This window comes from Callithrix jacchus, chromosome 6 (genome assembly GCF_049354715.1).
Source record: "Callithrix jacchus isolate 240 chromosome 6, calJac240_pri, whole genome shotgun sequence".
In the NCBI taxonomy this organism is placed as follows: Eukaryota; Metazoa; Chordata; class Mammalia; order Primates; family Cebidae; genus Callithrix; species Callithrix jacchus.
This window is the reverse complement of record NC_133507.1, coordinates 39,636,689-39,656,779: the sequence shown is the minus strand read 5'-3', so window position 1 is coordinate 39,656,779 and position 20,091 is coordinate 39,636,689. Positions and strand designations below refer to the sequence as shown.

The 20,091-nt window shown below is 35.3% G+C and overlaps 1 protein-coding gene across 4 annotated transcripts in view; it reads right to left on the bottom strand.

Moving 5' to 3' along the window:
• Window positions 1–20,091, bottom strand: part of COL5A2 (collagen type V alpha 2 chain) — a 422,925-nt gene that overhangs the window by 146,014 nt on the left and 256,820 nt on the right. For 2 of the 4 annotated variants that reach the window (XM_002749552.7, XM_078327124.1), the window contains exon 1: window positions 3,745–3,998. The exons of the other annotated variants lie outside the window; for them this stretch is intronic. In XM_002749552.7, the coding sequence (XP_002749598.2) occupies window positions 3,745–3,841 (97 nt within the window). In that variant the 5' untranslated portion in view covers window positions 3,842–3,998. Of the gene's footprint in view, window positions 1–3,744; window positions 3,999–20,091 lie in introns of those variants that run through there. 4 annotated transcript variants of the gene reach the window in all.

The window sequence follows — 20,091 nt, the reverse complement described above, 5'->3', positions numbered from 1 at the left end:
ATCTGGGGTAGAGACAGAGTTTCACCATGTTGTCCAGGCTGGTCACAAACTCCTGACTTCAGGTGATCTGCTCACTTCCACCTGCCAAAGTGCCAGGATTATAAGCATGAGCCACTATGCCCAGCCAGAAAACATTTGTTTGTTTAAACTACCGCATTCTGCTACATGTACCCGCTATAAAAGTCTACATGTCCTACATGATTCATAGTACGTATTTCAAGAGTAATGAGTTTAAAACAATTCATGAGTGAACATATATCTTATGCTATGTATTCATATTCTGTACTTCCTTTAAAATGATGTCATCCAAGTACTGCTGAGTGTTAACTATCTGCTTCCTCATATTTGTATTGTAACAATGTGATAAATGGCAGACATATCATAAAAATGCAAGAGACAATGACATATAAGACTGTGAGCCCCTCATCTCCCAGTATGCAAAAGTTAGCTTGGGTCCAGGATATCAGTGTAGAATTGCAACATCATGGCTGTAAATGAGCCAAATATATACTCAGGTATATTTTATTTGGCATATGCAATACCTTCTGAAAATTTTACTTTTGAATGTCTTAAAGTGGGCATGCACCTTCAGTTCTCCACAGGCCCCATCATTCCCTGTTGATGTACAAACACTGGCTTGCTTCACTTGTTTATGTTATCTGCCTGGCCTCTGAAAGCATGGAAGTGAAGTTTACAGTATTTGGAAACAAAATGATATATTTCTGCACCTTCCTTTCTACATTACTTATCCCATGATGAATACAATGATTCATAACAAAGATTATTTTCTAAAATTAAGTATATAGCTTCTAATAACAAGAATGTATATAGCTCACTAGATGCTAGGCATTAACCTAGGAATATAAAATAGACTGTAAATGCTCTAGTATTTTCCTTAACAGAAATGTGGAATCTTTCAAAGACTACCACCCCCATGCACACACACTCTCACCACACACACACACATACATACACACATACACAAATTCTTTAAAAGCTAATTTTGTCATTTTAACTCCCTGATTTTTCACACACATACACCCACACAAACCCTTTAAAAGCTAATTTTGTCATTTTAACTCCCTAATTTTGATACTTTAGTTTTGTTACTTTAGTTTTAACTAAAGTCAGCCCAACGCCTAAACTTTCTCCTTTCAGTTTCTTATGAATTTAAAAATTCAAATCAGTTCTTAAAACTTAGTGAGAATGGAACTGATTTGAGCTTAAAATGCCTAAAACTTAATTTATTTACTTTTATCTTCTCATTCATATGTATTTCTATCAGGCAGGCAGACTCTGATTATATTTTAGATTTCTGGTAAAAACTACAGTCAAGTAAAGGGAAATATACCCTGAAGTCATAAAAGGAAAGAACAAATAAAAAAACTTATTAATAGGCACTTACATGCAAAAACAGATCTCCACATTTCCAAGGAGACATATTTGTACAAAATGTAAATATCACATTATGTGACTCGTGGAGCAAAAATTTAAAAAAAGTGTACTTGCTTTTCATGTGTGCCTTAGATATTTCTTTCATTTAAAGCATCTGTTTAAGCTTACTCTTCCCCAAACTCAAAATCAAATGGAGTTTCTAAATTCTGACACTTCTATTAAGCTTGTGACATGTCTAAACAGGAAGAAGAAAGTATTGCCAAGTATCCACACAATATCAACTTAAACCAAGACATGCATTGTAAGTAAGTACAACACAAGTAAGTAGCTCTGAACATACTATATTCTGGAATTATTTTCTCTACTATCTTGAATTAGGGCCATAACGACTTTCTCTTGCTGTTGAATTTTTATCACTTATATTCTCTTAAGTTGAGAAATAAAATACTGGAATTTTTTACAATACATATGCAAGCAATTACACATTCTGTAAAATCTGATGTTTGGAATTCCATTTTCTGTGCTGTTTGGTTATACTGCGGGATGTGGGCACTGGGGTTGGATTGGAGTTGGGGACTTCTTTGCACCAAGCATCACATTCCTTACATTTATGTCAATTACTATTAAGAAAAATTAAATTCTGCTCATTTTTCAGAAACACCTACAGAGTAATTACAACTATTTGGGAATGTCTTTTATAATATGGCCTATTTCATATACCTTGTGAAACATTCCTTTCATTTATTCACATATTCAATTATTTCCATACTTTATTCAAGTACTTTATTTATTTTAACATACATTAACAAAGAAAGTGGTATTAAAAGTTTAAAATTAAAGTTGGTTGCTTTGGTGGGGGAGGGGAATAAGTTGTTCTTTTTAGAATCAAATTTTCAACTTCTTTTGTAATTTTTCTGTTTTTTCTCCTGTTTTCTGACTTCTACTTTCTATTCAGTTATTTTTGCCACCCTTCCAAACAACATATGCTTTTTATGCAATTATAAAGAAACTCAAAACTTTTTACCTTTTATAAATTACCTCATATTTTAAAAACATAAAATGTAACATAAAAAGTTCCGAGTCTTAGAAAGTGCCCCCTCTATGGGACTCCTGACAGATTGTTGGATATTCATCTCCAGATTCGTATTTTCACTTTTTAAACTTTTTAGAACTTCTGATCTCTAAATTAATTTTATAAACATTTTAGAAGCAAAAACACAGAAGCAGATACTTGTCCTAAAAAATATATGCATAGTTTATGCACATGCATGTACAAAAGTAATAGAAAAGGTAAGTGAATCTCCAAAGTTTTAAAAGCTTGAGTTTGATATTAAATAGTTGAGTTGATGAAAATCTATAAGGGCTTATTCTAAGAGTACGTGTCTATATTTGAAAGCTCAACCCTCAAGAGTAAAGACTTCATAGAGGAATCAATTTAAATTTTTTCTTATATTCTATAACAGCTATGCATTTTTGCTTAACCGTACCATATAACCCAACTGTAACATAAGCAAATTGCACAGGAAAAAACACTTCGTCACCAGGCAAAATTTATCTTTAAAAAAAGAAGAAAGCTTGTATCTAGAGGGTAATGTCCATGCAAATATTCCAGGCCAAATAAGATATATATAAGGCATGCTGATTTCCTGCCTTCCGCCATCCAACCGGGAATACCACTGTCCTGTTAATCAAGCCAGTAGGGTGGGAAAATACCACTGTTTAAGAAATCTGGCTTCTATCAGCCTCTGTCATGGAGAAACAAACGAGACTGCCTCCCAGTAAGCAAAAGTGATCACATTTTCACAAATGAAAATGGTAAAGAAGTGTAAATTGTTAAAGACGAAAGAATGCGGAGCCAAAGACAAAGAAAAATCAAAGCTATCAGAGTTGCTGCAGAGGTTTTTTTAAACAAAGAATTTTATGAAGCAGCTGAAGTTCAGTACAAAAAGACTCCACCCTACCCAGCTTCTGCCGCGACTTTTCCTTGCTCTGAAAACTCCAGCCCACAGAACAGAGCTCCTCTAACTAAAATGCCTTTAATGCTCCGTTTTAAGCATTCACTCGTTTCTTCTTTTAAACTTCCCACTCTCACACTCAGGCAAAATAACTTATTGTAGGCTTTTCCAGAAAAAATTTAGTAGTGTACTCTCTCCAACGGCAACTCTAGAAGCTCCGGGTTTACAAACATCCCAATTGTCTTTCAAGTCGTTTTCCAGGTGCAAATCCGTCAGCCCCCTTCTCAAACTTCAAACCAGAACCTCCTCTTCACGCTCTTCCTGAGGCTTAACATTCCACCTATTTCCCAAACCGTGCAATAAACACTACAAGCAAAGCAAATGGCAAACTCACCATCCTCGCCTTCTTCCTGGGCTTTTATTGAGACAAATTGCCCTAATAAAACAGTAAGAATGAGGAGAGGTCTTGCTTCCGCCCAGTTTGCCATCATGTCTAAATATTAGACATGTGGGTTCTCCTGAGAGTGAAAAGTAGATTCTGAGGTTATTGTAGCACCATGAAGTCAGCTGTGGGCTCTTCTTTCAGCACCAGCCCCAAGGCAGCCTCTGCAAACCCCGTTTTTCAGCACCAGCTCCAGCACAGTCTGCGAAAACTTTTTTCAAGCGATGCAGCTTTAAATAGGAAGAATGCTGCCTCCACTTCTTTTCCTGCCCCTTTTCAGCTTGTTCAGGCTCATAACCATCCAGTGTCTGCCAAGCAACGGTCTGATTGATGGTAAACAACCAAATCAGAACACGCGTCTCTGTGCCTGAACTTTCCCTATTTCATTTAACTTTTAAGCATAGATGGGGCTTAATAACAGAAACAAACATTTATTTCTCCTTTCTTTTATTTTTAAGAAAGTCTGTTAAAACAAAAGGGTCCTATTTTACCCTTCCTGACCTTTCCCCCAGACACACACCCTTTAACTTTTCCCCTATAAGCTGAAAAAGACATTCCAGAGGAAATCCAGCCTTTTAACCTAGTGTTGTTGTTGTTGTTGTTTTTAATATGTAGATATTTCAAGACTCTCTTCTCCCCCTTAAATCCTTAAAGAATCACATTTTAACCCTTTCTTTTAACTGAAGAGGGAGTATTCTTATCTGCCTCTCAGATTCGATTTCTTTTCCCATACTCTGAAAGGCAATTATTAGAATGTTGCCCAGGTAAAGTCCAGGTGAGAAAACCATTCTGGAAAAATGAATTTGTGATATATTGTAATTCGAATTAAGAAGGCAGGTCCTTTCCTAGTGTGTCCACATCTCTTATTAAGGCGCCACATCTGCAGGTTCCTCTCATCCTGGAGAGTTTTACCATGTTGAAAAATAGTCTACTAAGCAGTGCAGCGGAAAGGAAAGTACTGTACCTTTGGATGAAAAAAGGCTTGTTTCTGCCTTTTTTGAGTGGTTCTGCCACTCAACAATTTTGTTGAGTGCACATAGTCCTTTATCTCTGTGCACTCCAATTTTCTCATTTGAGAAAAGGGCTTTATCTTGACCAGTGTACAGGGTTTAGTGACACTAAAATGAGTAATGTATTATTAACAAAGTTCCAAATTGCAAAGAACTACATAAAATTAGATGGCAGTATTATTCACTCTAAGCCAGTTTTGCAGGGAATATAATAGACTCAGTTGCACATACCTTTTAAATACAATATCCATGAACTTTTGTGCCATACTCACACTTGCCAACATCTTAGTAACCTCAGAGAGTTCTATATAATCTAATGTATTTGGCACCTTGAGTTTCCCTAGAATCAGCATTGATGTTCTGTACAATACAACTGAGTCAATTGTTTATAATTATTCGGCAACAGGTGCCTTGCACTGTGCTAAGCACTGGACAGAAAGGATGACACAAAAGAAATAAAAGACATACTCATCACATTCAAGGAACATATATAGGTGTTGAAAAACTAAATTTACAGGAAACAAAGATACATAAGCCAGAGCATATAAATACGTGAGGGATGCATTAACCCAGTAGAAGTTCAGAGAAAGGAGAAATTATACAATAAGATTAGGCAAGCAAGACATTATTACACTTTTCTTAATAGAAGAGATCCAAGAACCTTTGTGTTTTAGCTTCGGAACTAGACTCTGGATAAATATTCCAGTGGAGGTCAACTTTCCCAGTTGTTTCCAGCTTTCTAACCCTGTACCCCTCAGTTTATATTTTCATTTAGACATATCGCATTTCAGACTTCTGTCACCACTGTTCTCAGTGGTGCCCTTACACTTAATGAATTGGCTAAGTGAGGACCAAAACCACCTTTCAGTTAATTCTTTCTAGAATACCTGAGAGAGACTAGGACTTGAAAACCACCTGACTAAATATTCAAAGATAACAGGAAAATAAATAAATGTGGGAGGAAGGAATTAACCTTTCTCTGAGCTTGCCAGTTCTAGTCTACCTTGATGCAATTTTAGACCAATACCACCCTGATATCCAAGGGCTGCCACAATTTTCAGGCACTCTGTGCGGCATTTTTACTGAATTGCAAAACAACAGACATTTATGGAGAATCTACAACTCTCAGAACCTATGCTGGAGATACGACAATGATTGGATAAGATTGCAGGACTTGAAAGCAGCCAGTGTAGAAAACACTCAGTGGCTGCTCAGATCAGTAGTTTAGTATCTGTCATTAAAACAATTATCATCTCTTTGTTAATAAAGTTGTTTTATTAACTATAAACATGGCTTATATAAGAAAGGTTAAAACTACAATGCAGTCTCTCACAGTTGCCACCAGTTTCAGTCTCCTCTTCCCACCATACTGAAAGCTCATGGTATGACAGGGGCATAGCAAATATTTGTTAAAAGAGCTGAGATAAATAAATCTTCCATATTGTCCTTGTGAACTCTTAAAATCTTATTGCTGTCAAGTCATAAATAGCAAAACGTTTTGCAACTTGGGCTTTTTCTCTATGTCTGCTTTTAGGGTCCCACATTACAATTTGGAAAAGACTAAAACATACACAAGTGTTGACCAGGAATGTCTGTTTAATATATGTGGTTGGATTCAGAATTGAGGACAATACCATTTCTTTGCCCTTAAAGAACTGATTATGGGCCAGGCATGGTGGCTCACACCTGTAATCCCAGCACTTTGGGAGGCCGAGACAAGTGGATCACTTGAGGCCAGCAGTTGGAGATCAGCCTAGCCAATATGGTGAAACCTCGTCTCTACTAAAAATACAAAAATTAGCTGGGCATCGTGGTGCATGCCTGCAATCCCAGCTACTCGGGAGGTTGAAGCTGGAGTATTGCTTGAACCCAAGAGGCAGAGGTTGCAGTGGGCTGAGATCATGCCAGTGCACTCCAGCCTGGGCAACAGAGCAAGACTCCATCTCAAAAAAAAAAAAAAAAAAAAAGAACTGATTATAGACCTCACTGCAGCAGTGGGGCACTCAGAAATCTGTCCCAATTCCAGTGAAGCCTATCCCAACAGTATATATTTTATAATAATATGGGCTAGTAAGTGAATATTTTCTAATTCTCACAGCAATCCTGAAAGATAATTATTATTTTTTTCCAATTATATATAGGTGATTATGGTTCAAAGACATTTACTTGCTCAAGTTTGCTCACCTACTAAGCAGTAAATCTAGAATTCCACTTCAGTGATGTTTGACTCCAAAGTGAATGTTCTCATCCATTTTTAAGCTCTTTTTAGATCTCCCTGACACTCAAACTTCTATTACCATCACACTGTCCCCAGAAGGAGCCTATCTCCACTTGATGAATGGGCTGAGTAAGCACCAAAAATCACCCTTCCGCCACTTCTTTCTACAATATGTAAGAAAATCAGTACTTACAAACCACCTTGCTAAACATTAAGGAAGAATAACAGAAAAACAAATAATAAAATTCAAAGATTTTTATGTTTCTTCCACCAAGAAAAGTGATAATAATGCCTTGCTTGCCTAATCTCATTTTATAATCTTCCCTTTCTCTGAATTTCTGCTAATCTTAATGCATGCCACATTTATTTATATGCTCTGGCTTACAAGAAAAGGTGTCTCAGTGCTCTTTCAGGGTTGATCTCTCGCTCTGCACTCCTCATCCCATTTCTTCACATCTCCTTGAAGATGTGACTCTGTCAGTGTCTCCTTCTCTCTTCTCTACCTTCCACCTTTCTTCCTCTACGAGTACCTTTCCTACAGCCTGTAAAGCTGCTCCTCACCAATAGCAGATCTTTAACATAAAAAAGAAGGGGAGATTTCCCTTAACCCCACATCTTCTATGGTCTCTTTTTCCCTTCCACTCCTTTCAGTCATCCTCCATCCCTGTATCAGAATCTCATTTCTAGGACTCTACTATAGATTACATTGCCAGAGACATTAACACCCCTTTGTTAGTAAACCCAAAGGTCTTTCTCCTTTCCCCTCCTAACAATTGATATTCTGATTACTCCCTTAATACTGAAACGCTTTCCACTCATGGCTCCCCTGGTCTCACATGTCCTTTTATGCCTGCTGCTTTGCTAGTCAAACTTCCTTTACTAATTCATCTCAGAAAGTCATCTATGCTCTCCAATCTTGTACTATCAGCTTTTTTCTCTTCTTGCCCATTGACTTGGGGTATACTTACTATTAAATTAGATTCCTTGACTTTATTTCTATTTTCACACTAATGACTCCAAGTCAAGGCTTTCCTCCTGAGCTGCAGACCTATATTTCCAAGTGTCCCCATTAAACATCTCCCACTGCCAAGGCATAAAACTCAGAACCCAAAATGTAACTATTGTGGGCAGATACTCTTCATTTTCCCTAAACCTCCATCCTATTGCTCACCAAGTCCTCTTGATTTTTTCATGAATTCTTTCATTCAATTACTCCTCTTTCTAAGAAAGCTGACTCCCAGTTACCTACAAAATATAATAACATGAGTTTAAAATAATAATAATGATGCATGCCTATTTCTTGGTTCCAATCTTCTGCTTTCCTCTTGTTGTTTTACTCAGAAGAAACACAGATTTTCCCAGACACATAAAGCAGTTTCACACCTCATAATTTTACTCAGGCTCTGACCTTTGCCTGAAGTAACCACCTCCCTGGTCTAATTCATTCCCTCGTTTAACAAATATTTATTGAGGGTCTATTATTTGTCAGCTTCTAATGAAGGCACTAAGGTTATAGCTGTGAACAACACAGACAAGGTCTCTGATTCTACACAGCTTAAAACCATGAGTAGAAAATCAGCAATAAACAAGTAGGTAAATATACAAACAAGGTGATTTTAGACAATTAAATACCATGAAGGAAATAAACAGTTGATTATTTTAGAGTTGCTCAGGAGTTGGAGGAAGGAGGGATGCTTCAATAGAGCCATCAGGAAAGACCTATTTTAAGGAAGCAACAGTGAACCTGAGACGTAAAATTTCAAAAAAAAAATTATAATTGAAAAACAGAAAAGAAGACACTGCAAGCTAAAGAAACAGCAAGTGGGAATGGCCTGGACTGGGTTTTCTATTGCTGCCATGAAAATGACTACTGTGACATAAAGCACTAATGTATCATCTTGTATTTCAGAAGGTCAGAAATCTGACATGGATCTCACTGGAATAAAATCAAAGTGTTAGCAGGGCTGCATTCCTTCTTAGAGGTGCTTGGGGAAAACATTTTCTTGTTTTTTGAACTTTTAGAAGTTATCTGCATTCCTTGTCTTGTGGCCTCTTCCTTCATCTTCAAAGTCAACAGCATAGCATATCCCTGACATGTCTTTGTTTTCATGTTTTTCCCTGACTATGGCCTGGATAGGACTTTTAAGAACCCATGTGACAACACTGGGCCCATCTGGATATTCCAGGATAATTTCCCTCATCTCAGGGTCTTTAATAACACAGTCAAGTCCTTTCTGATGTATAAGGTAACATACTCACAGGTTCTAGGGATCAGGACATTAGCATCTTTGGTTGCTATTAATCTTAGTACCATAGATGGAAATAAACTCTGATTGCGTAAAAATAGGCAGAAAGCCATATGGCTAGCATGATATGATATAAGATTGGACATGAAGTTTATCCTTAATTCCTTGTTGGTCATGGAGAGGAATTCAAATTTTGTTTCCTAAATGCAAGGAGAAATCAACAAAGCATTGTTATACAAACAAAAGACATGCTCTAATATGCTAATTTTTAAAAGATCTGTTGGCATGTGAGAAACATATTATGTGAAGGCAAAGATAGAAGTGGGGACACCAGTTAGAAGTACTTTTAGTCCAAATGAGAAATAATGGAGTCCTAAGAAAGGACAGTGGAAATAGAAAGAAGCAGAAAGATTCAGGATATACAAACAGGTCTGCTCCTTAATAAAACCCACCACCCTGTTCTGAGTAGACCTCTGTTAACAGCACACTATATTTACCTGTCTGTTTCCCTTGTCATATTGAAAATTTCCTGAGATTAAAGACATTGTTGGGTACTTTATATTTGCTCAATAGCTATTTGTTGAACATACATTGTTTGATAAGGAATCAATAGAACATGATGATTCAATTACCATGAGACGAGTGGCTGTGAATATAAATAAATATGATTCCAAGGTGTCAGTCTAGAGAACCAGGAAAATGATTGCCCTAGAGAAAGAAATATCGAGCAAGGGGGAGAAACTAGTAATAGAGTAGGAGAGCACAGAAACAATTAGGTTCATCTGTGCACATATATGCTGTGAAATAGCAAACCATAATCTTTTTTATTCCTTAAGAGATGGGGTCTTGCTTTCTTGCCCAGGTTGGAGTGCAGTAGCATTATCACAGCTCACTGCATCCTCCAATTTCCTTGGCTCAAGGGATCCTCTTGCATCAGCCTCCTGGGCATGCACCACCACAATCAGGTATTTATTTCAATTTTTTGTAGAGACAGATCTCTCCATCTCGCCCAGGTTGGTTTTGAATTCCTGGGCTCAAGCAATCCTCCTGCCTCGGCCTCCCAAAGTGCTGGGATTACAGACATGAGCCACCTTGCCAAGCCAACAAACCCTAATTTTTGAACAGAAAAAGACTCTATATTGTGAATATATTTTTTTTCTCACTGAAGGCACTATGAAAATGATAACCAGAACAACAACAATAATTGTTAGAATTTATTAGATACTTACTATGTGTCAAATACTGTGTAAGCACTTTATATGTATTAACTAATTTAATCCTAAAATTGATGCTGTGGGGTGTTATTATTTTTCCTAGTCTGCAGATGAGAAAGGAAATTGAGGCTAGTAGAAGGAACTAATTTGCATCAAATTACACACCAAGGAATAACTATTAATAAATCCTGCTCTGAAATTCTGGCTGCACAGTTTTTTCTCTTAACAAGGGAGTTCGAAGAAATTATATAATGTTTATTTTCTTAGCTTAAGTTCTATCACTGCTTTAAAAAAATTACAATATTGGGAGAATCACTCAAAATGTCTTTATCTTTCCAAGGAAAACAAATGCATAGACCAATGAATTTAATTATTAATGCTTTCTATATCCAAACTTTATAAATATGTTTCCTCTATCGAAAATCTCTGCTGAAAATATGTCTTTAACATTAAGACATTATTAGAGGTACTTCCATTTTTGTGTTAGAAATTTTTACTTCATTTAACATTCTTAGATATGAATTTTCATTGTAATCTGAATACTTATATGTTAGCTTAGTCATGTTTTGAGAAAAAATTTGCATTTTACACTTTAGAATATTGTGCTGTTTCCTAAGGCATCAATCATTACATTTAGAGATGATGGAGAATACTGTGAGCCAAGATCATAAATAACATGAGAGCCTGGCTTGTGCAGCACTCTTCTCTTTACATACTACTCAAGCTCACACATACTCTTTGAGACTTACAGTAACTCAGTGAAATAATATGCACTAAGATGATCACTCCCATTTTACATTGAGATTTGAGAGATTAAGTGACTTGTCAGAAGTTACACAATGTAATGAATGGCCTCCTGTATTGGTTTACAGGAGCTAGCACTCTATCCACTGTACCTTAATAATTAAACTGCAATTCAAATTTTATAAACTAGGAAGAGAGCAACAAAAATGTCTACAGATATGTGGTGGTTATGAGTGAGACAGAGTCCAAATGCTGGTCCCACCACCTACTAGCTGGGCGATGAATAAAAAACCACACATCTTTTCTGCATTTCAGTTTCCTCATATGCAAAATAGGGATAATGATATTACCTACATCATTGGTAAATGTTGTACTAAATGAGTTGAAATTTGTAAAACTCTTGGAACAATTTCTGACATAGAGGTAATATTACATACATCCTGATTAAATAAAAATAAGAAACTGTGTTAGCCTTTCTTCTAAAAAACCCCATTTAATTTATCATGAGTTTAAAATGTCAGTATTAAAATTTGCTTAAGCATCAAAAACTCAGGTTAACTAGAGGAAATTTAGTCATGTACCACACTATGCTCCACTTACCCTCTCATTCTGTTTTTTTTCTGTTTATTGAAATGTGGTTTACAAAAATTACATCTTTCTAGGTGTACAGTTCTTTGAGTTTTAACAAATGGCACCAAAGACCTCCTATGCCAAATGAGTATGCTATGCTCCACGGCCTGCTTTTAAAACGTTAAAGGCCTAAGAGTCTGGATGTGTCTCAACAAGTAAGGAGTCATTCAGCTCATCATCATACAATCATGGGACTGTCATTACAATTTATATGATTTTTTTTCCACTTCAAAAAGTTCCATTTGGAGTTAGTCTCTTTCTTCCATTCCCATCCCTGGCACCACTGATCTGGTTTCCATTTCTTTAGTTTACCTTTCTATGATGTTATATAAATGAACTCACACCATATGTAGCCTTTTGTGTCAGATTCCAAGATCCATCCATGCTGTTGCATGTATAAGCAGTTCATTCCTTTTCTTAAAGCTTTTATGTTTACATTTAAAAAATTTAATTCCTCATTCTTAACCATTCATCCATTAGTTATTTTTTAAGCCTAATAAATCTTGAAACATGGATGATTGTTTGTATTGGAATAGACAATTCTCTGTAGCTAAATTGAGAGTCCATGAGTCAAGGCTTCCTTTGAGGAAAGCTTTTTAAATAACAGGACTAGACACAGGCTACAAAGGGGAAATTGTCCAGAAATGCAATGGCATCAAAGACCTCCTATACCAAATGAGTGTGCTATGCTCCACGTCCTGCTTTTAAAAAGTTAAAAGCCTAAGAGTCTGATTGTATTTCAACAAATAAGGAGTCACTCAGCTCATCAGGATCTGAGTTCTAGCATTGTTCAGTTGACAATTATGTGGCAGTTAGAGGTCTAGGAAATGTGTCTTTTCTTGGTATAGAGAGGGCAGCCCAGGGCAGGGAAGTCAAAGTGATATATTTTTTCATATTCAGTAAGTCTGTCAGTGTTTTGTTTACTACTTTAAAGACACCTGTGTGTTAGAGAAAACTATCTTTTCTACTCCTTCAGTAAAATCAATTCTGTTTTGCAGATTTATAGAATTTTCTGTCTTTGAGAGATGAAAGGAGTTTTTTTTATAAATTGGCCCTTGAGAGAAATATATAATTTTATATAAATCTGCAATTTTAACTACCATTTCAGTTGTATTTTTGTTTTACAATGTATTTTTGTGTCCAGCATTTGAATGAAATAATTGCACTAGCTCTCAACATGCCAAAATAATTGAATACCAGATTATTTGAAAATACTTTTTAAGAAAATCTGAGTAATAAAAGTATTCATCCCTATCTACTTCTCCTGATACAGATGCATTAAATGGGAAATGGCAAGCAGTGATCAAGTCTTGATTAATACTGTAAAGCAAAAGCTTGTGCTTACAATCACTGCCATCACAATTCTTTATAGTATGTAAATACTTTAATAATCATGACGCTAAAATGGCATTATTGATTTAAAAACATATGATGCCACTGTAATCCCAGTTATTTGGGAGGCCAAGGCAGGAGAAACACTTGAGGCCAGGAGTTAGAGGCCAGCCTGAGCAACACAATGAGACCCTAACTCTAAAAAAATAATAATCATAATCATAATAAAATAAATTAGCCAGGCATGGTGGTGCATGCCTGCAGTTCCAGCTACTAGAGAGGCTGGGGACCACTTGATTTTACTAAGCTAATAAACTACTGAACTGGATTCTTCAGGATGCCATGTCTTGATGGATGTACATAGAGACATCAATAATGTCCCCACATCTTTACTCTTGTAGAAAAGAAAGAAAGAAGAAAAGAAAAAAGAAAGAGGGAAAGAAAGAAAGAAAGAGAGAGAGAAAGAAAGAAAGAAAGAAAGAAAGAAAGAAAGAAAGAAAGAAAGAAAGAAAGAACTTCTGCTACTCTGCATGCTTTATTTATTGTACAACCACACCCATATATTTGCTTCCAAAAGAAGACATAGCTCCAGAAAAAATGTGGATGAATCAGTAACCATACATAGATGTGAATTCTGCTTTTCACATAACAACTTCAACCTATCTTCCAGCTCATACCAAAGTAGTCATCCTTTTCAGCAGCCTGCGTCAACATGGCAGAGAAGTGGAAAATACACATAGGTAGGTCCCTCATTTATTTAAATCTATGAGGGTTACCAGATCTTTAAAGCAAAAAGCTTTACTTTAAAGACAACATGTAGTTCTAAATTCTAAATCCTGAAGAAAAGGAAATGAATACCTAATACAATCAGAGTAATTTTAAGTTTAAAAAAGTAAACAAAAACTAATCTTCTCTCATTGTGTCATTAAGAACTTGAAGTGTGACATTTCTGAAAGGACTATTCTACACAATATTCTCCTTGGAAGTAGGTCTTTGGGAAACATGAGCTTTGATCATGAAAACTTCTCACTAACCACTTTACATGAGGACAACCCCATAGGTCCTTCAAGTCCAATTTCTTATTGCAAAATGCAATGGTAAACGCCCCTTAATATTTCTGAGTACTGTTACAGGAACTATTCTTGAATAAGTTTTGTGAATTCTATGAATTAATAAAGCATGTTGTCATTCTTATTACTTTACTTGTTTTACCTACATATGAAGAGTGATTCTATATGCCCCTGCCAGATGCTGGCCACTTGATCTTGGATTTTCCAGCCTCCAGAACCAGGAGCTAATAAATATCTGTTTATTATAAATTACCCAGTCTCAGGTATTTAGACTTAGTAGCACAAAACAGACTAAGAAATCAGTGAGCAATGCAGTGTTGCTTGGTTTAGCAGGGTTCCCTTCAAACTGTCTAAACTCAGAAAGATTTTCCAACTTGGGTATTGATCTAACAGGATGAAATAAAAGGAGAACAAGTTTGGAGGGAAAGAAAAAGAAAGAATAATGAGGAAGACAGTCTAATATCCTTCTGGGAAAAAAACAGACATTTCATTTGCTTAAAAGTAATATACAAAATCAAAATACTATTTATTTACCACTTATGATCATAAGAGCTTCAAATACATATACTACAAATGATCTTTTTTGATTGAATAGCAATAGCAAAAATGACATTTGTTGAACCTAAGTTTTTGTTTTGAAATTGCAAAGGACTTTCACAACAACACCCCACTGAACTGTCTCAACTGAAATGGGTGGCACAAACCTCATTTTATAGATAATGTTTAGCTAAGAGGAATTAAATAAATGCAAAAATTACACAAGTAGTGAGTAAATCACGCAGGACTCAAATCCAGATCTGACTTACAGTTATTCCTCTACTCCAGAGAAGGGCGTAAGCACCCTTAGATGCTGCCAAGACAGCATTTTCTGGGGGATAGAGGATAAGTTTATGAGAGTCTTCCTTTTCCAACTACACATCTGCATAATGCCAGATCTTAGCACATACTTTAACCATAAAAATTTATGGCAACGGATTAAAATCAGACGCAATCATGAGAATCCTGCTGTATTCTATTAAGCCAGATATTAAAGAGATTTTCAAAAATAATGCCACTCTTCTAAGTAATTGTTTGGTTTCAATCAATATAGTTATTTTCATAAAATGCATTATTTATGTTAATATGAAATGGATATATTGTTGTTATTTTAATAAATTAATAAGTGTTTAGAAGTCTTTCATTTTCAATTTCTAAAATGGTAAATGCCAACAGATATAATCCACCACAAAAAGTTATTTGGGTTCTTCAATAATTAGTACAAAGGGTTCCTGATACCAAAACAGAAGTCTAACAAATACTGCTCTACACTATGGTCCAAGCAAGTCTATTTCTCATCTACATTTTTAAGACAGCATTAAGTTTCAAGTTTAACAAAGCAGCACATGCTTTTCTCTCACCCCTAGAAAAGGGCTAATGCAGAAAATATTTAAAAAATTATGACTGACAAACCCACCACCCTAATATAATCATTGTTAACATTTACAATATTTATTTCTCTCTGAGATTTCTTTCTCACTTAAGAATACATTTTACATGTAACCTCTTGCTTCACATACTGCTTTTTTTCCAATTAACACTGTGCAAGGACTATTTAATGTATGATGCTACAAATCCTATGTACACATCTTTTAATGGCTGCATAATATTTTAACTTGTATCTATAATTTATTTGGTCACTCCTGAGTTGTTAAATTCTTAAGCTGTACCCTAATCTAAAATATTACAAATAGGAGTGGTAAGAAAGGGCATCCTTTTTTGTGCTAGATTTCAACGGGAATGCTGCCAGCTCTTGCCCATTCAGTAAGATATTGGCTATGGGTTTGTCATAAATAGTTCTTATTATTTTGAGATAAGTTCCATCAATACCTATTTTATTGAGAGACTTTAACATGAAGGGATGTTGAATTTTATCAAAGACCTTTTCTGCATCTATTGAGATGATTGTATGGTTTTTGTCATTGGTTCTGATTACATGATGTATTACATTCATTTATTTGTGTATGTTGAACCAGCCTGGCATCCCAGGGATGAACATAGTACTGAAAGTTCTGGCCAGGGCAATCAGGCAAGAAAAATAAGTGAAAAGTATTCAAACTGGAAGAGATTAAGTGAAATGTATCTGTTTTCTATTTAGAAACACCATTGTCCCAGCCCCAAAACTCAAGCTGATAAGCCACTTCAGCAAAGTCTCAGGATACAAAAATCAGTGCGCAAAAATCACAAGCATTCCTATATACCAACAATAGACAAGCAGACAGCCAAATCATGAATGAACTCCCATCACAATTGCTACAAATAAAATACCTAGGAATACAGCTACAAAGAATGTGAAGGACGTCTTCAAGGAGAACTACAAACCGTTACTTAAGAAAATAAGAGAGGACACAAACAAATGGAAAAAAATTTCATCCTCATGGACAGGAAGAATCAATATCGTGAAAATGGCCATATTGCCCAAAGTAATTCATTGATTCAATGCTATTCCCATCAAACTACCATTGACATTCTACACAGAATAAGAAAAACGACTTTAAATTTTATATGGAACCAAAGAAGTGCCTGGATAGCAAGACATTCCTAAGCAAAAAGTACAAAGCTGGAGGTATCATGCTACCTGACTTCAAACTATGCTATAAGTCTACAGTAACCAGAACAGCATGCTACTGGTACCAAAACAGACATACTGACCAATGGAACAGAACAGAGACCTCAGAAATAACACCATACATCTACAACCATCTGATGTTCAACAAACCTGGCAAAAATAAGCAATGGAGAAAGGATCTCCTATTCGATAAACAGTGCTGGAAAAACTGGCTGGCCATTTGAAGAAAACTGAAACTGGACCCCTTCCTTATACCTTATACAAAAATTAATTCAAGATAGATTAAAGACTTAAATATAAAACCCCAAAACATAAAAATCCTAGAAGAAAACCTAAGGAATACCATTCAGGACATAGGCATGGGCAAAGACTTCATGATAAAAATGCCAAAAGCAATTGCAACAGAAGCAAAAATTGACAAATGGGATCTAATTAAACTAAAGAGCTTCTTCACAGCAAAAGAAACTAACATCAGAGTGAACAGGCAACCCATAGAATGGGAGAAAATTTTTGTAATTTATTTATCTGACAAATGTCTAATATCCAGCATCTATAAGGAACTTAAATAAATTTACAAGAAAAAAAAAAAACAGACAACCCCCTCAAAAATTGGGCAAAGGATATAAGGAGATGAAAAGAAGACATTTATTCAGCCAAAAAACATATAAAAAAAGCTCAATATCACTGATCATTAGAGAAATGCAAATCAAAACCACAATGAGATACCATTTCATGACAGTCAGCATGGCATTTATTAAAAAGTCAAGAAACAATAGATGCTGATGAGGCTATGTAGGAACACTTTTACACTGTTGGTGGGAATGTAAATTAGTTCAACCATTATGGAAGACAGTGTGGTGATTCTTCAAGGATCTAGAACCAGAAAACCATCTAACCCAGCAATCCCATTACTGGGTATATGACCAAAGGATTGTAAAGTATTCTACTACATAGACACATGCACACATACATTTATTGCAGCACTATTTACAATAGCAAAGACATGGAACTAACCCAAATGTTTATCAATGATAGACTGGTCAAAGAAAATGTGGTACATATACACCATGGAATACTATGCAGCCATAAAAAGGAATTAGATCATATCCTTTGCAGGGACATGGATGAAGGTGGAAACCTTCATTTTCAGCAAACTAACATGGGAACAGAAAACAAAACACCACCTGTTCTCCCTCATAAGTGGGAGTTGAACAATGAGAATGCATGTACACAGGGAGGGGAAAAATAACACACCAGGGCCAGTCGAGGTGTGAATGAACAATGGGAGGGAGAGTATTAGGACAAATAGCTAACACATGAAGAGCTTAAAACCTAGATGATAGGTTGATAGGTGCAGCAAACCACCATGGCACACAAATACTTATGTAACAAACCTATATATTCTGTATTTGTATCCCAGAACTTAAAGTAAAATTTAAAATTAATTGATTAATTAAATATTATAAATAATGGAAGGTGGAAAGACTTTCTAGTGTGATTCCCTGTTTCTGGGTGGTAGATCAAGGCACACAGAAGAACTTGTGTGCTTTGTTGTGGCTAAGGAAGGATTTGCTAAAGTGACTAAATTGGCTTTAAAATAATGTCAATTTAGGTTTTATTTATTTGTTCTACAAATGATTGTTAAGCTAAGATTCAAACCACAAAAAAGTAGCCAACTGTGAGAAATTCCAGGGAAGAAAACTCCAGCAAAACTATATACAAATACATTCCGGCAGGATCTGCTTGATATCTTTAAGGAATAGAGATGACCAGTATGGCCAGATGCTTCAAATTAATATTTTCCTCTTACATAGCAAAGTTTCTCGTAGGCTCTTGTTTTTCATTCTGTTACCTTAACCTTTAATACAATACATATTTAGATCTAGGAGTGTATTACCCTACCTGAAGAGTATGTTACACTTTATCTTGCCCATTTTCCACCTGGATGCTAGTAGAGTGAATACATAGGATTTGTTAACTTAATATAATAAATATAAAGATATATAAAGACAATTAAAATATAAAAATAATTAATGGGCTGACAAGTACGGAACCTAATCTGGCAATCATTTATGTTTTGCATTACTGTTGGAGTAAAGTGGGATCTCTTATCTCTACTCAGTGATTATTTGATTGTAAGCAAAAGACCTTGTAAAACCAGATATAATTTATCTTTAACTGGATGGGATATGAGTAGCAAAAGAGGAAACATATAGTAGAAGGTACCACTTTTTGAAGAAATCCAGTGGTGAAGAAAAGACAGGGTAGAAAATTTGGTACAGAGAAGCGATGGACAAGAAAAAGTTGTATTTGTTGGTTTCAGACATAATGAACAGAGCCATTTATCAGATACCTTCATTAGCGATATATCTGAGAAATCAATGTAATCAATTTCTGGATATAGAAATTGTTTTCATAATAGTGAAAATGTGAAGTTAATAGTGTGAAAATCAACTCTGTCCCTGCCCTTGTAAAACATATGTAAGTTTTCATTTTGAGTGATATAGTAAAGTAATAATAATATGCAATTATTGGAAATGATGGTCAACATCAAGCCACCATTTCTCAATCTAAAATGTAAACAAAAACTTTTCTCAGTGAAGTCACTTGTTTCATTTCTTCAATTCCAAGTGGGGAAGCAAAAGAAAGTTAATAATTTTTATTTTTAGACTAATTCTACTTTAATTTACAAGTTTTTTCATCAACCACTTTATGTATTCACTCATTCAACCATGCAAGTATTTCCTTCCCTAAAATTCTATAACACTTACTAACCTAAGTTGTTAATTCCTCACATTTCATATGCTAGTATGTACTATTATTTGTCCTTTCATATGATTATGTTTATCACCTCAATACACTAAGGCTCCTTATAAGAAAAAGTCAAAACTAAAGCCTTTCGAAACTTTATGTGAGCTGGATTCCAATAAATATGAATAACTCGTCAGCATATAATCAAAAAGCAACACTGGGCACTTTATTAATTCTATTCACTTTTAGCAAAGATTTGTATAACCTATATCTAAATAGTAATTAAAAACTTAAACATAAAAGTACATGACTATTGCCAAAAAGGGAGATGTATCATGGAATAAGGTCATAATTATCTATAGAGTAAAATATATAAAGATATAATACCTTTTAGTTAAGAGCTTTAATTGTTTAGAGGGAAATGAAGCATTTATTAAAGTTACAATAGCATATAAAAATTTCCATCATACTTTTGAAAG